Genomic DNA, 16,945 nt, shown 5'->3' with positions numbered 1-16,945 from the left:
CCAGGGCTGGGGAAAGCCATGTGTGACATTACATTCCATATGCTTTATGAAAATATGCTCATGAATTTGACATCACTGGAATATGCTTTATGCTAAGTGTCCCATGTAACATATCATTATAAAGGTTTAATCTACTATGTGTGTTCATCCTATTTCTTTACATGGATTATTTCTATGTCCGGAGTTAGGAGAATAAGGCATAAACTTGTATTACTGATGTAGACATTTTAAGTGGAGGCCATTAAAGGTGCTTCAGAATCAATGAACAGTAAATGGCTCCGTTTACCTGCAAGCCTTCCTGTGTACCTGTGAGACAACCCAAGAAGAGTGGAGACTGGGGTCTTACAGTGACATGTGGCCATGTCGCCAGATACTGAGCTCCATCTTGAAGCTGGTACTGTTCCTGATGGGGGTGGAATTCCAAACAAACGTTTCCCACCTTGGGGAAGTTCTATATGAAGTGGGGAAGGCAAACTATGAGTGTCTTCATCTGTCTTAAGAGATGGCCTCCCCACCCCACAGAGATACCTGCAAGCACCTGGAAAAAAAAAAAGGATTGTAACCACAGGGCTGGGTGAGAACAGGCTGGACCCAGGTCAGAAAAGGCATCTGATCTGAAAAGGATTTTACCTGAAATAACAACTGGGGTGAGAAGTTAAATTTGTAACTGATTTCTGAGTCAATCGAACACGTCTGTCAGTCAGCACCACACCTTTGGTGTTATTGGGATATATTTCTAGTTTAGTGGCTGTGGCATACCATGGTACAACTCAGAGTAATCAGCAGCTGTGTCACACTGACCTGCAACCGTGCAATGCCTTGCTGAAGTGGCTTCCACCTGGGCCACTCAGAAACAACATTCAAGCATGCAAACCACACCCGAGGCATGTGCGTGTAATGGCAACCTGGCCAGGAATAGTTGAGTTACACTCAGACTCTCATCACCCTTGGTTATGCTGTAGGGGGACCCCAAGACACTCCCCAGTCTTCGATTTCCCTCCCAAAATGTCTGTCCTGTGCTCCCCAGTCCTCTCCTGGACAATACAAGTTACGTTCTCCATTATTTCTTTCTCAGCAGTAATATGCATACAACTCTCAGACATTTGTATTTAAACACACTGGATTAGTTAAAAGAATAAAACAAAGTTTATTGAACAAAAAGATAGATTTTCAGTGAGTGCAAATGAGAAGGCAAAGAAGTCACACATGGTAAGAAGAAAAATCGAGCTAGAATGCAACTTGTGCCTAAATTAATAAATGATGTGAAATTCAAAGCAAAAGTTTCCTCACCAGATGCTCTCAGCAGTCTTACTTACCAAACTTCTTAGGTCAGGACCGCTCACCCAGTCCAATGGCTGCTTCCTTTCTCCCTTCACATGCAGTGAATCAATGGGCAGGCAGAGAGAGAATGAGAGAGAGTGGTGCCTTGGGATGTCTGCCCCTTCTTTTTATAGTCCTGTCCCCACTTTGAGAAACATTTCCACCTGGTTACCAGGAGTCAAAATGTCAATGTAGAAGGATGTTCCCTTCTGCTTTTTCCTCATCTTTTTGGGCTACCTTTGTTTCCCTTCCAGCTTAATGACTCTAGTTACTGTTTAGATACAAAATTAATCAGAGCACACATTTCTTTGTTGAAGAGAGACCAGTTTGCCAGCCTCAATTTGGAACATATATGAATAACATAATACATAATCATCTTATAACTTCACATACATTATAAAAAAGTATTAATATTTGTGATGAGAGCATGACTATTTCTAGTTGACTCATAGATTTATTTAGCATCTTAAACTGAGCTCTGTGTGCAGATAATATGCATGCAAGAGGGATAGTTTTGTGAACTGCAGAAGTCTGTAGCCTGCTGTGGTCTCCCCCTGAACTCCTCTGGTCATCATGTGGTCTCCTTCAAGCAAAATGAGTGAGCCTAGCTTTCCTACTTTGGGGAGTAAGCTAGCAAGGGAAGGACATAGGATACCGTGGTGATTGGCATGCTATAAATAGCTAGATAATCTGGAGTACTCTTACATGTCTTACAGGTTTTACATTCCACCTATTGGGGTCAGGACAATGAGGTGATTCTGAAACCAGGAATGACTGAGATGATATCATCTGCAGCTGCAAACAATTAGTACGTTTCACCTGTATCTAACTTTCTGTTCCTTTGATTCCAAATTTCTTGCTAAGGCTGGTTGAAAAATTTATAAAGATCATTTTTTGTGGGAAATTGGATTTTGCATTCAAATATTTTTCTCATGAACTTATTTCCCCCTGAAATTATCAGCTTTCCATTAAAATAAAAAACTCCCATACTCCCTAAACCATGGCTATGTGACTCTGCTGAAGTTCCAGGGCAATTCAGAAAGAGGAGAGACCATCATGCATAATAGGGGGATGTAGTCCAGCCTGGGAGCCTGGCTCATGGAAGAGATTGGTGGTGTGTGGTATCTGAGGCACCTCTGTGGTATTTCTGGGTTGAAATAATAAGTTTTTAACAAAAAGATTTCATTCTCCACAAAGAAAAAAAAGAGTTTGTGGATCAGGTATACACAGTACCCAACTTGCACTGAAAACATCACGATGAAATATACCGTAACCTCATACTCTGTAACTCTGGTAGAATTTGCATCATTTAATAACACAGTAAGAAAGAGTAGGTCAAATTAATACCCAGGGCACCAATTACACCAAGTTGGCTTTGATTCACTGAATGCATTAATTCGGTGTTGTGTCTCTCTGAGCTCAGGTATTCCCAGTTGCTTCTGGAATCATGTTCCAGAGATCACACATATCAGTATAAAATTTCCTACATGCTCCAAACTGGCAGTTTCTACTGATGGGGAAATGTCACCACATCTCTCTCTCTTCTCAGCAGGTACATGCTCTTGTCCTGAATTACAGTCACACACACGTGCAGGCGCGATGTTTATCAGCGGGTATTCAATTCAGGACCTCCAGCACTTAGCGCCTCAGTTCCAACTCCTACCCCTTCAGCTAAAGGAGCGACCTCCTGGGTTGGAAAAAAATAGACAATGACATAGTCACCAAAGCTAGGGCTTTCCATTATGTCTCTGGATTTTCATACAGGCTCAAGTAAATGCCAAAAAGCTTAATTAGCACAGTAAACAACTTTAACCCAAAAGGACATGACAAGCCATAGAGCTCCCCTTGCCCAAAGACAGTAGAAAGATTGACACTACTTTGCTCTCACCCCTTCTTTTAGGAAGGAATAATCTCTTCAAGCTGAGATGGTTTTTGCCCCGATTCTGTCACAGCTGAGTCACAAGTCACTGTTGGCTGCTGGGATTAGTGAACAGGAGTGTCCGTGTGTGGGGCATTATTATCCTCTGTCATTGTATTTATGCAGTGTGTATTTCATCAAACAACTGGAAAGACCAGCTGTGAACAACTGGTTCTGTGGAATAAGCTCTTCCCTGAGCAGGTACCGATGTCCATGAGGAAACTGATCTCCATTTATTTTAATTTACTTCATTACAGAGAAGAGACAGGTTTTCCGCACCATCCACCTGCCCACAACTCTGTAGCAGCCTGATCTCTGTTCAGAGGAGATGGAAAAGGGAAATCACTCGGAGGTGACTGAGTTCATTCTCTCAGGACTGACAGATCGTCCGGAGCTGCAGGTCCCCCTCTTTGGGGTGTTCCTGCTGATTTATGGTATCACCCTGGTGGGGAATGGGGGGATGATCTTGTTAATCACAATTGATCCCCGACTATACACCCCCATGTACTTTTTCCTCAGTAATTTGTCTTTCTGTGACCTCTGTCTTTCCTTGATAATTTCCCCTAAAATGCTGCTGAATTTATTAGCTGAGAGGAAAAGCATTTCTTACACTGCCTGCACTGTGCAAATGTATCTCTCTATCATGTTTGGAGATGCTGAGTGCCTCTTGCTGGCTGTGATGGCGTTTGACCGTTATGTGGCCATCTGTAACCCGCTGCTCTATACGGTCACCTTGTCCAGGCAGCTCTGTAAACAGCTGGTGGCTGGGGCATATGCTGTGGCGATGGTGGATTCAATGATAAACTCATGTTTTATATTTCAGCTGTCATTCTGCAGCTCCAACATCATCAATCATTTCTTCTGTGATATCCCCCCACTGTTGGCGCTCTCCTGTGCTAACACCCACATCACTGAGAATGTGATCTTTACTTTCGCGTGCTGCGTTATAATAAGCAGCTTTGTGACTGTCCTCCTCTCCTATGTCTGTATCATCTCCACCATCCTGAAGATCCGCTCAGCCAAGGGCCAGCGCAAAGCCTTCTCCACCTGCACTTTCCACTTGGCCTCTGTGGTTCTGCTTTTTGGCACGCTCCTCTTCATGTATTTACGTCCCAACTCCAGCTATTCCATGGACAGAGACAAAATAGCCTCCGTGTTTTACACGGTGGTGATCCCCATGTTGAACCCCCTCATCTACAGCCTGAGGAACAAGGAGGTGATACATGCCCTGAGGAAAACAATGAATAAATTCCTGAGAAATTCTTGATTCTGGTTAACTCTGTACTGGTTGAGTGATGGGGAGTGGAAACAGGTGAATTCAATTTAATTTTGCAGAGCTCATGGTAGTATTGTTCGTTCTTGTATTATTATCATTATTAATTTGTTGGTAGTCCAACAAGTTCTGCAGGCCCCAACTGAGATCAGTGGACAAAACCTAAGGAAAACTCACAGGTCCAGAAAGAGAGATTGATTTTTATAAGCTGGTGTCTAGGGGCATCCACTATTCGACATTGGTGAGGCCTCATCTGGAGTACTGTGTCCAGTTTTGGGCCCCACACTTCAAGAAGGATGTGGATAAATTGGAGAGAGTCCAGCGAAGGGCAACAAAAATGATTAGGGGACTGGAACACATGAGTTATGAGGAGAGGCTGAGGGAGCTGGGATTGTTTAGCCTGCAGAAGAGAAGAATGAGGGGGGATTTGATAGCTGCTTTCAACTACCTGAAAGGGGGTTCCAAAGAGGATGGCTCTAGACTGTTCTCAATGGTAGCAGATGACAGAACGAGGAGTAATGGTCTCAAGTTGCAGTGGGGGAGGTTTAGATTGGATATTAGGAAAAACTTTTTCACTAAGAGGGTGGTGAAACACTGGAATGCGTTACCTAGGGAGGTGGTAGAATCTCCTTCCTTAGAGGTTTTTAAGGTCAGGCTTGACAAAGCCCTGGCTGGGATGATTTAACTGGGAATTGGTCCTGCTTTGAGCAGGGGGTTGGACTAGATGACCTTCAGGGGTCCCTTCCAACCCTGATATTCTATGATTCTATGAGAGGGAGAGATGTTCAACTTCATATCTCAGGACTTCGGGTGGCAGTTCCAAAGGGATTTCTGTGACCCAACCCGTCACACAGAGTTTAGGAATAAAATTGCAAAACAATGTGTGTGGGAGGGTGGGGAGGATGAGTGGAAAGCAGTGGACATGTTGTTCCTTGACTTAGGAAAGCTTTTGACATGGTCTCCCACAGTATTCTTGCCAGCAAGTTGAAAATGTATGGGCTGGATGAATGGACTATAAGGTGGATAGAAAGTTGGCTAGATTTTCAGGCTCAACGAGTAGTGATCAATGGCTCCATGTCTAGTTGGCAGCCGGTATCAAGTGGAGTGTCCCAAGGGTCGGTCCTGAGGCCGGTTTTGTTCAATAGCTTCATAAATGATCTGGAGGATGGTGTGGATTGCACCCTCAGCAAGTTTGCAGATGGCACTAAACTGTGAGGAGAGGTAGATACGCTGGAGGGGAGGGATAGGATACAGAGGGACCTAGACTAATTAGATGATTGGGCCAAAAGAAATCTGATGAGGTTCAACAAGGACAAGTGCAGAGTCCTGCACTTAGGACGGAAGAATCCCATGCACCGCTATAGACTAGGGACTGAATGGCTAGTCAGCAGTTCTGCAGAAAAGGACCTAGGGGTTACAATGGACGAGAAGCTGGATATGAGTCAACAGTGTGCCATTGTTGCCAAGAAGGCCAATGGCATTTTGGGATTTATAAGTAGGGGCATTACCAGCAGATCGAGGGACGTGATCGTTCCCCTCTATTCGACATTGGTGAGGCCTCATCTGGAGTACTGTGTCCAGTTTTGGGCCCCACACTACAAGAAGGATGTGGAAAAATTGGAAAGAGTCCAGGGGAGGGCAACAAAAATGATTAGGGGACTGGAACACATGAGTTATGAGGAGAGGCTGAGGGAACTGGGACTGTTTAGTCTGAGGAAGAGAAGAATGAGGGGGGCTTTCAACTTTCAACTACCTGAAAGGGGGTTCCATAGAGGATGGATCTAAACTGTTCTCAGTGGTACAAGATGACAGAACAAGGAGTAATGGTCTCAAGTTGCAGTGGGGGAGGTTTAGGTTGGATATTAGGAAAAACTGGTTCACTAGGAGAGTGGCAAAACACTGGAATGTGTTAATTAGGGAGGTGGTGGAATCTCCTTCCTTAGAAGTTTTTAAGGTGAGGCTTGACAAAGCCCTGGCTGGGATGATTTAGTTGGGGATTGGTCCTGCTTTGAGCAGGGGGTTGGACTAGATGACCTCCTGAGGTCCCTTCCAACCCTGATATTCTATGGTTCTATGATTTTAGGAGAGCACAAGAACCAGTGGATTTTAATTGCACCAAAGGTGGTTTAAGTTGGACATAAGGAAAAACAACCCAACAGTGAGCGTAGCTAGGGATTGGTATAGTTTCCCAGTAAGTTTGTGGAATTACCACCATTGGAGATTTTGAAGAGGAGGTTAGAGAAACACCTGTCAGGGATGGTTTAGATAACACTCAGTCGTGCTGTGAGTGCAGGGCAGGGGAATAGATGAACTCTCAAGGTCTCTTCCAGTCCTATTATTCTATGATCTCACAAGGAGCCCTGCACTGGGAGGAGGGGGGAGGCCAGCCTGAGCTGTGGGCAGGGCAAGGGACACACACTTGCCTCCACTTGACATTCATCTCCACTGTACCCCGCACCACATGCAGACACATAGTACCCACTGCACACGAAACACACACACATAGACAGAGTGCCCACTAAAAACAACACACACAGTGCCCAGTGTACACCAAACACACACACACACACACACACACAGACAGAGTGCCCACTACACACACATAGTCTGACACTGAGCTTGATCAGAATGCAGAGTAATCTCTACTGGGAAGCTGGGAGAGCTGCAATATTTCCAACTCGCCTGAACAAAAAATAACTGAAGGGGATTCTGCTGCCGTGGAAGAGAGGTAGGACTAGATTTCCCAACTGGTCTTTTCCATCAACAGCTTTTCTGAGGCGTGGTTTATGCTTAAAAATTAGATCAACAGAGCTCCATCACACAGGGCAGGGAAACTTTTCACACCCTGTGCGAGGCAGTTAGCTTGTACTAACTCTCCGCGTAATTTTTCCATTGACCTAGTTATTGCCTCTTGGAGACGTGAACATCCCAATTACTGGGCTAAAAATTACAAAGGGAAAACCACCACTGCCTCCTACAGTGGCTATGTTGCGGCCGGTATCAAAATCCTCCCCCCTCACACACACATTGTTTTGGGACAAAGCTTTTAGGAGTATTTGAAACACACTTATTAATAGTTTCTGGTCAATCCAAAAGGTATTGCTCTTGACAGTAAATTATTAGTCCAGAAGAAATTCATTCATTTCTAGACACCTTTGCTTCCCAACCCTGGGAAATTACTTAAAGAGACATTTGGAGAGGTGACCAACAAATAAATTGGAATACAGTTACCTCCGTTTTGTATCATGTTAAAATGACCTAACAGGAGAGACAGTGATCCAGGCCAGCTGATTTTCTGGCCGTCTGTTTTGCATTTCCACAAGGAAAGACACGGCAACAACATTAATTGCATGTGCTGTGCACACCTGTTGTCCTGGGAGCAAAGATGCTCCAGGGAGCAAATGTCAAAGTCGTCAAAGCCAAATTTAACCTCTGCCGCCCAAGGAAGCAGCTCCAGATGTATTAAGGGTAACATTGGTGTGGTTAGCAAACAGGAAAAGATTTGACTCTTAGTCTCATTTTAGGGTTTTGAGAAGGTTCTGCTTCCATCCTCAACTCCTTGTAAGTGAAGAGAGGAAAAACAAAGATATACCATGGGCAAACAGGTCAATTTCAGAGCATTTCAGCCTTTAATTGAAATGACATTCATAAGAGAGGAAGGAAGGAATTATGCTGAGAGTAAAAATTTCTGAACATATTTACCTATCAAAAGAAGGAAAGAGCTTTGCCAAAGGAGGGAGAAGAATGATGGAAAAGGAGAGAAAAAATTGCTTTAATAGGAAGGGGGAAACTCCCCCATCAATACAGGGAATGTCTATACTAAGGCCATTACTTTGACTCAGCTATGGTGTGTAGCAGTGCCGTAGTCTAGATGCTTTCAACATTTATGGAAGGGGTTTTTCCTTCAATGTAGTTAATCCGTGTCTCTGAGAGGCAGTAGCTCGATCAATGAAGGAATTACACTGAGGGTCAATACAAGCTAACTGCCTCGCACAGGGTGTGAAAGTTTCCCCACACTGTGTGACAGAGCTCTGTTAAACAAATGTTTAAGCATAAACTAGGCCTCAGAGAAGCTGCCGATCAAAAAGACCAGTTGGGAAATCTAGTCTTATCTCCCTGCCAGGTGTTTGTCAAACCTCCTCTTTAAAAATCTCCAATGGTGGAGATTCCACAACCTTCCTGGAACCTTCCTGGAAAACTGAAAAGTTATTTCATTGCTTAGCAACCCTCACTGTTGGGATGTTTTTCCTATTGTCCAATCTAAACCGCCCATGCTGGAGTTGAAGTCCATCGGTCCTTGTCCTATCCTTCCCCTACTCCCACATTGTTTTGCAATTATATTCTTAAACTCTGTGTGACGGGTTGCGTCTCAGAAACCCCTTTGGGACTGCCACCTCATGTGCCTAGACTACCTCTGAGCCTGTTTTCCATGCCAGCTTGGGACTTCAGTACCTTAAATGGTATGAGCCAGGTACGATTGCCTGCTGCAAACCCAGATCCAAGTCTGAACCACTTCCCGCACGAGCTGCATGCTTAACTGAAAACAGCTATCTCCAGCACTCAGATGCCCAGCTCCCAATGGGTTACAAACCCCAATAAATCTGTTTAACCCTGTATAACATTTATACAGAGTAAACTCATGAATTGTTCGCCCTCTATAACACTGCTTGCTCCCCAAAGGTATTACTTAATAAGTAAAAAGTGACATTATTAAATACAAAATGTAGGCTTGAAGTGGTTCCAAGTAATAACAGACAGAACAAAGTGAATTACCAAACAAAATAAAAGAAAACATGTAAGTCTAAGCCTAATACAGTAAAACCAAATGCACGTAAATCTCACCCTCAGAGATGTTCCAATAAGCCTCTTTTACAGACTAGACTTCCTCCTAGTCTCGGTCCAGCAATCATGCACACCCCTGTAGTTACTGTCTTTTGTTCCAGTTTCTTTCAGGGTATCTCCTTGTGGTGGAGAAAGTATCTTTTGTGCCAGCTAAAGACAAAATGGAGGGGTTTCCCAGGGGGTTATATACTCTCTCTCATAGGTGGAAACTCCTTCCCCTCTTCTATGCAGAATCCAGCTCCAAGATGGAGTTTTGGAGTCACATGGGCAAGTCACATGTCCATTCATGACTCCGTTCCTTGCAGGCCGTAGCCACATTCCCAGTGAGGTTCAAATGTGGATTGGTGTCTCTCAAAGTTCATTTTAGCTTAAGTGTTTCTTGATTGGGCACTTACAGAGAATACTCTTTTCTCAAGAAGCTGACCAAGTGCTTCACTGAGGCTACTTTAAATCAAACCAGTATGTAGCCAATATTCATAACTTAAAATACAAAAATGATAAATGCATGGAAATGGGATGAATACATCCAGATTATGGTAACCTTTGAAGAGATATGTTACATGGCATATCTCGCATTAAACATATTCCAGTTATGTCATATTTACATTCATAAGCATATTTCTACAAAGCATTACGGGGTGCAACGTCACACTCTGTTTCATGGACTATAAATTATATGAAATAAATAAAATTAACAAAAGAATAGGGAGGGAGCTGGCTTGCTCGCTGTTGGTTATTTCCACTTGTGTTCAAGGAAGCAGGACTTTGCGTCCATTCTTTGAAACCTCTCCCCTAAGGATTAGACCAAAGAATATAGCTTACCTGGGTCATCATTTTTTCCTGCTAATCGATTCGATCCTGCAATGCCTCACAGGTTGGCACCACCTAGGAGAAGGGGGAACCAACATTCCCTGGAGCACTGACAATACCAGCCAAGCCTACACACCTGTGGGGGATAATTTCTATCATAGTGAAGAAGAGAAGAGTCATCACTGGACCTGCCAGGGATCTCCTTATGGGGAGGTGATGACCATAATGTCCTTGTGCATCTGCAGCCATGGATCAGAGCATGGGCCTATCCCTGTGGTGAGCTCACCATTTCATGTCAATCAAACACTACTGTCAGTCAGCACCACACCTTTGGTGTTATTGGGATATTTCCTAGGTTGGTGGCTGTGACAACCCAGACTAATCAGCAGCTGTGTCACACCTGCCTGCAACCTTGCAATGCCTTGCTGAAGTGGCTTCCACCTGGGCCACTCACAAACAACTGTCTAGCATGCAAATCACACCCTGAGCATGTGTGTGTAACTGCAGACTGGCCAGGAATAATTGGATTACACTCAGGCTCTCACCACCCTTGGTTATACTGCAGGGTGACCCCAACACACTCTGCACTCTTAGATTTCCTTCCCGAAATGTATGTCCTGTCCTGCCCAGTCCTCTCCTGGACAATGCAAGCTACATTGTCCATTATTTCTTTAATAGCACTAACATGCCTTCAACTTAGTTTCTCAGACACTTCTATTAAAATTCACTGGATTAGATAAAATAACAAAACAAAGTTTATTGACCACGAAGATAGATTTTAAGTGAGTGCAAATAAGGAAGCATGGAAGTCAGAGATGGTTACAAGAAACATAAAGCTAGAATGCAACTTGTGCCTAAGTTAACAAATGATGTGAAATTCAAAGCAAAAGTTTCCTCACCACATGCTTTCAGCAGTCTCACTGACCAAACTTCTGAGGTCAGGACCCCTCCCCCAGTCCAATGGCTGCTTCCTTTATCCCTTCATATGCAGTGAATCAATTGGAAGACAGAGAAGGATGTCTTGGGATGTCTGCCCCTTCTTTTTATAGTCCTACGCCCCCTTTGAGAAACATTTTCACCTGGTTACCAAAAAAAGAAATGTCTATGTAGAAGGATGTTCCCTGTTGCTGTTTCCTCACCTTTTTTGGGCTTTGTTGGTTTCCCTTCCTGCTTGATGACTCTGATTATTGTTTAGATCCAGAATTAACCAGCACACACATTTCTTTGTTTAAGACAAACCAGTTTCCCAGCCTCACTTTGGAACATGTATTAATAACATGATACAGTGTCATCTTATAACTTCACATACATTATAAAAAATATTAATATATATGACAACAGCATGACTATTTCTAGTTGACTCATAGATTTATTTAGCATTTTACAGCTGAGCAAAGTGTGCAGATAATATGCATGCAAGTGGAATAGTTTTGTGAACTACAGAAGCCCGTAGCATGCTGTGGCCTCCCCATGAGCTCCTCTGGTCATGATGTCCACCAAGCAAAATGAGTGAACCTACATTTCCTACCTTGGGGAGTAACCTAGCAAGGGAAGGACATAGGATACCATGGTGATTGGCATGCTATAAAGAGCGAGATAATCTGGAGTACTCTTACATGTCTTATAGGTTTTACATTCCACCTATTGGGGTCAGGACAATGAAAAGGGAAGAAGGAGGATCCTGGGAACTACAGGCCAGTCAGCCTCACTTCAGTCCCTGGAAAAATCATGGAGCAGGTCCTCAAAGAATCAATCCTGAAGCACTTGCATGAGAGGAAAGTGATCAGGAACAGCCAGCATGGATTCACCAAGGGAAGGTCATGCCTGACTAATCTAATCGCCTTTTATGATGAGATTACTGGTTCTGTGGATGAAGGGAAAGCAGTGGATGTATTGTTTCTTGACTTTAGCAAAGCTTTTGACACGGTCTCCCACAGTATTCTTGTCAGCAAGTTAAGGAAGTATGGGCTGGATGAATGCACTACAAGGTGGGTAGAAAGCTGGCTAGATTGTCGGGCTCAACAGGTAGTGATCAATGGCTCCATATCTAGTTGGCAGCCGGTATCAAGTGGAGTGCCCCAAGGGTCGGTCCTGGGGCCGGTTTTGTTCAATATCTTCATAAAGATGGAGGATGGTGTGGATTGCACTCTCAGCAAATTTGCGGATGATACTAAACTGGGAGGAGTGGTAGATATGCTGGAGGGGAGGGATAGGATACAGAAAGACCTAGACAAATTGGAGGATTGGGCCAAAAGAAATCTGATTAGGTTCAATAAGGATAAGTGCAGGGTCCTGCACTTAGGACGGAAGAACCCAATGCACAGCTACAGACTAGGGACCGAATGGCTAGGCAGCAGTTCTGCGGAAAAGGACCTAGGGGTGACAGTGGACGAGAAGCTGGATATGAGTCAACAGTGTGCCCTTGTTGCCAAGAAGGCCAATGGCATTTTGGGATGTATAAGTAGGGGCATTACCAGCAGATCGAGGGACGTGATCGTTCCCCTCTATTCGACATTGGTGAGGCCTCATCTGGAGAACTGTGTCCAGTTTTGGGCCCCACACTTCAAGAAGGATGTGGATAAATTGGAGAGAGTCCAGTGAAGGGCAACAAAAATGATTAGGGGACTGGAACACATGAGTTATGAGGAGAGGCTGAGGGAGCTGGGATTGTTTAGCCTGCAGAAGAGAAGAATGAGGGGGGATTTGATAGCTGCTTTCAACTACCTGAAAGGGGGTTCCAAAGAGGATGGCTCTAGACTGTTCTCAATGGTAGCAGATGACAGAACGAGGAGTAATGGTCTCAAGTTGCAGTGGGGGAGGTTTAGATTGGATATTAGGAAAAACTTTTTCACTAAGAGGGTGGTGAAACACTGGAATGCATTACCTAGGGAGGTGGTAGAATCTCCTTCCTTAGAGGTTTTTAAGGTCAGGCTTGACAAAGCCCTGGCTGGGATGATTTAACTGGTCTTGCTTTGAGCAGGGGGTTGGACTAGATGACCTTCTGGGGTCCCTTCCAACCCTGATATTCTATGATTCTATGATTCTATGAAATGATTCTGAAACCAGGAATGACTGAGACGATATAATCTGCAGCTGCAAACAATTAGTACATTTCACCTGTATATAACTTTCTGTTCCTTTGATTCCAAATTTCTTGCTAAGGCTGGTTGAAAATTTTTCTTGAGAAGTTTTTTCGATCGGAAATTGGATTTTCTATTTAACTACTTTTTAAAAGAAATTATCTTTTCTCTGGAAATTATAAACCTTTCATCAAAATACCAAACACCCCTCCTCCCTACACCATGGCTGTGGGACTCTGGCGATGTTTCCGGGCAGCTCAGCAAGAGGAGAGACCATCACGCATCATGGTCATACGCCATCACGAGTCTGGCCCATGGAAGAGATTGGTGGTGTGTGGTGTCTGAGGAACCCCAGTGGTACTTCCGAGTCAAAATATTAAGTTTTTAGCTAAAAGATTTTGGTCTACAAAAAAAAAAAAACACACACAACAACAACAACAACAAACCTGTGTGGATCAGCTCTTCACAGCACACAGCTTGCACTGAAAACAGCAAGATGAAATATACCCCTAACTTCATACTCTGTAACTCTGGTAGAAATTGCATCATTTAATAACACAGTAAGAAAGAGTAGGTCAAATTAATCCCCAGGGCACCAATTACACCGAGGATGGCTTTGGTTCACTGAAAGCATTAATTAGGTTTTGTGTCTCTCTGAGCTCAGGTATTCCCAGTTGCTTCAGGAATCATGTCCCATCATTCACAAATCTCAGCACACCAGCACATCTCTCTCTCTCTTCTCAGCAGGTACGTCCTATTGTCCTGAATTAGAGTCACACACACATGCAGACACCACGGGGATGAGCAGGTATTAAATTCCAGACCTCCAGCACTAAAAGCCTTAGTCCCAACTCCGACCACTTCAGCGAAAGGAGCGACCTCCTTGGTTGGAAAATATAGGCAATAACGTACATAGTTACTGAAGCCAGGGCTTCCCATTCTGTCTTTGGGTTTTCATACAGGCTCAAGTAAACGCCAAAAAGCATATTTAGCACAGTTAGTAAGCATTACCTCAAACCGACATGCCAAGCCATAGAGCTCCCCTTGCCCAAAGAGGGTGGAAAGATTGATACTGCTTTACTCTCACCTCTTCTTCCGCTAACAAATAATCTCATCAGACTGGGATGATTTTCCCCCTGATTCTCTCACAGCAGAGTCACTACTTGCTGCTCGGATTAGTGAACAGGAGTGTTTGTGTGTGCAGCATGATTAACCTGCGTGTCATTGTATTTGCACGGCGTGTGCATTTTATCGAACACCTGGAATGACCAGCTGTGAACATCTGGCTCTGTGGATAAGCCCTTCCCGGAGTGGGTACTGATGTCCATTGAGAAACTGATCTCCACTTATCTTCACTTACTGCATCACAGAGAAGGGAGAGGTTTTCCGCACCACCATCTGCCCATATCTCTGTAGCAGCCTGATCTCTGTTCAGCGGAGATGGAAAAGGGAAATCACACGGAGGTGACTGAGTTCATTCTCTCAGGACTGACAGATCGTCCGGAGCTACAGGTCCCCCTCTTTGGGCTTTTCCTACTGATTTATGGCATCACCCTGGTGGGGAATGTGGGGATGATCTTGTTAATCACAAATGACCCCCGACTGCACACCCCCATGTACTTTTTCCTCAGGAATTTGTCTTTCTGTGACCTCTGCCTTTCCTCAACAATTTCCCCTCAGATGCTGCTCAATTTCTTACCCGAGAGGAAAAACATTTCTTTCACTGCCTGCGCTGTCCAAATGTCTCTCTCTGTCGCTTTTGGAGATTCTCAGGGCTTCTTGCTGGCTGTGATGGCGTATGACCGTTATGTGGCCATCTCTAATCCACTGCTCTATACAGTCACCATGTCCAGGCAGCTTTGTAAACAACTGGTGGCTGGGGTGTACGCTCTGGGGCTTTTGGATTCAATGATATTCATGTGTTTTACATTTCGGCTGTCATTCTGCAGCTCCAACATCATCAATCATTTCTTCTGTGACATCCCCCCACTGTTGGCGCTCTCCTGTTCTCAAACCCGCATCAGTGAGAATGTGATGTTTACTTTTGCATGCTGCATTATAATGAGCAGCTTTATTCCTGTCCTCCTCTCCTATGTCTATATCATCTCCACCATCCTTGAGATCCGCTCAGCCGAGGGCCGGCACAAAGCCTTCTCCACCTGCACTTTCCACTTGACCATTGTGGTTCTGCTTTTTGGCACCCTCCTCTTCATGTATTTACGTCCCCCCTCCAGCTATTCCACGGACAGAGGCAAAGTGGCCTCCTTGTTTTACACAGTGGTGATCCCCATGTTAAACCCCCTCATCTACAGCCTGAGGAACACGGAGGTGAAGGACGCCCTGAGGAAAGCCATGAATAAACTCTTAACCAATTCTTGAATCTGTTTACCTCTGTACTGGTTTAGTGATGGGGAGTGGAATCAGGTGAATTCAATTCCCAGCCCATTGCAATGTAATTTCACAGAGCTCATGGTAGTATTGTTCATTCTTGTATTATTATCATTATTAATTTGTTGGTATGCCAACAAGGTCTGCAGGCCCCAACTGAGATCAGTGGACAAAACCTGGGGAAGACTCACAGGGCAAGAAAAAGAGAATGATTTTATAAGCTGTGTCCAGGGGCATCCACCTAGAGGGAGAGATGTTCAACTTCACGTCTCAGGACATCGGATGTCAGTTCCATAGGGGTTTCTGTGACCGAACCTTTCACACAGAGGTGAGGAATAAAATTGCAAAACAATGTGTGGGGAGGGGTGGATGTGGGGGGTAGGAAAGCACAAGAACCAATGGACTTCAATTGCAGAAAGGGCGGTTCAGGTTGCACATAAGGAAATACATCCCAACAGTGAGGGTGGCTAATCACTGGTATAATTTGCCCAGGAAGGTTGTGGAATTGCCACCATTGGAGATTGTTAAGAGCAGGTTAGACAAACACCTGTCAGGGATGGTCTAGATAATACTCAGTCGTGCTGTGAGTGCAGGGGAGGGGAATAGATGACCTCTCGAGGTCCCTTCCAGTCCTATTATTCCATGATCTCACAAGGAGCCCTGCACTGGGAGGAGGGGGGACGCCAGCCTTAGCAGTCGGCAGGGCAAGGAACACACATATGCCTCCAATTGACATTCAGCTCCACTGTGCCCCCCACCACATGCACACACATAGTGTTCACAGCAAACCAAACACACACACAGAGTGCCCACTACACACACACAGCCTGACACTGAGCTCAATCAGAATGCAGAATAATCTCTACTGGGAATCAGGGACAGCTGGAATATTTCCAACTCACCTGAACAAAAAGAACTGAAGGTGGGATGATTTAATTGGGGATCAGTCCTGCTTTGAGCACAGGGTTGGACTAGATGACCTCCTGAGGTCCCTTCCAACCCTGATATTCTGTGATTCTATGATTCTATACTATGATTCTGCTGCCCTGGCAGGGAGATAGGACTAGATTTCCCAACTGGTCTTTGCCATCAACAGCTTTTCTGAGGCTTGGTTTATGCTTAAAAATAGATCAACAGACTCCATCACACAGGGCAGGGAAACTTTTCACACCCTGTGCGAGGCAATTAGCCTGTACTGACCCTCAGTGTAAGTTTTCCATTGACCTAGTTACTGCCTCTCAGAGATGTGGATTAACTACATCGAAGGAAAAACCCTTCCATGAATGTGGAAAGCATCTACACTATGGCGCTGCT

The 16,945-nt window shown here is 44.5% G+C and overlaps 1 protein-coding gene across 2 annotated transcripts; it reads left to right on the top strand.

Annotated features, from left to right (window-relative positions):
• Window positions 1–3,566: 3,566 nt before the first annotated feature.
• Window positions 3,567–15,622, top strand: LOC311522686 (olfactory receptor 5G3-like; the record flags this gene model as incomplete). Of its 2 annotated transcripts, XM_084632176.1 has the most annotated exons (2): window positions 3,567–4,454; window positions 15,572–15,622. In XM_084632176.1, 2 exons carry the CDS (start codon window positions 3,567–3,569, stop codon window positions 15,620–15,622), a joined length of 939 nt encoding a protein of 312 aa, XP_084488302.1. The 2 variants fall into 2 exon arrangements, with proteins under 2 accessions (XP_084488302.1, XP_084488301.1); XM_084632175.1 differs by lacking the exon at window positions 15,572–15,622 and having other exon boundaries at window positions 3,567–4,505.
• Between the last annotated feature and the right edge of the window lie 1,323 nt (window positions 15,623–16,945).

Source organism: Lepidochelys olivacea, assembly GCF_965140295.1.
Source record: "Lepidochelys olivacea isolate rLepOli2 genome assembly, chromosome: 6".
NCBI lineage: Eukaryota > Metazoa > Chordata > Testudines > Cheloniidae > Lepidochelys > Lepidochelys olivacea.
The sequence above is the reverse complement of the archived record's forward strand: the minus strand, read 5'-3'. Positions and strand labels throughout refer to the sequence as shown.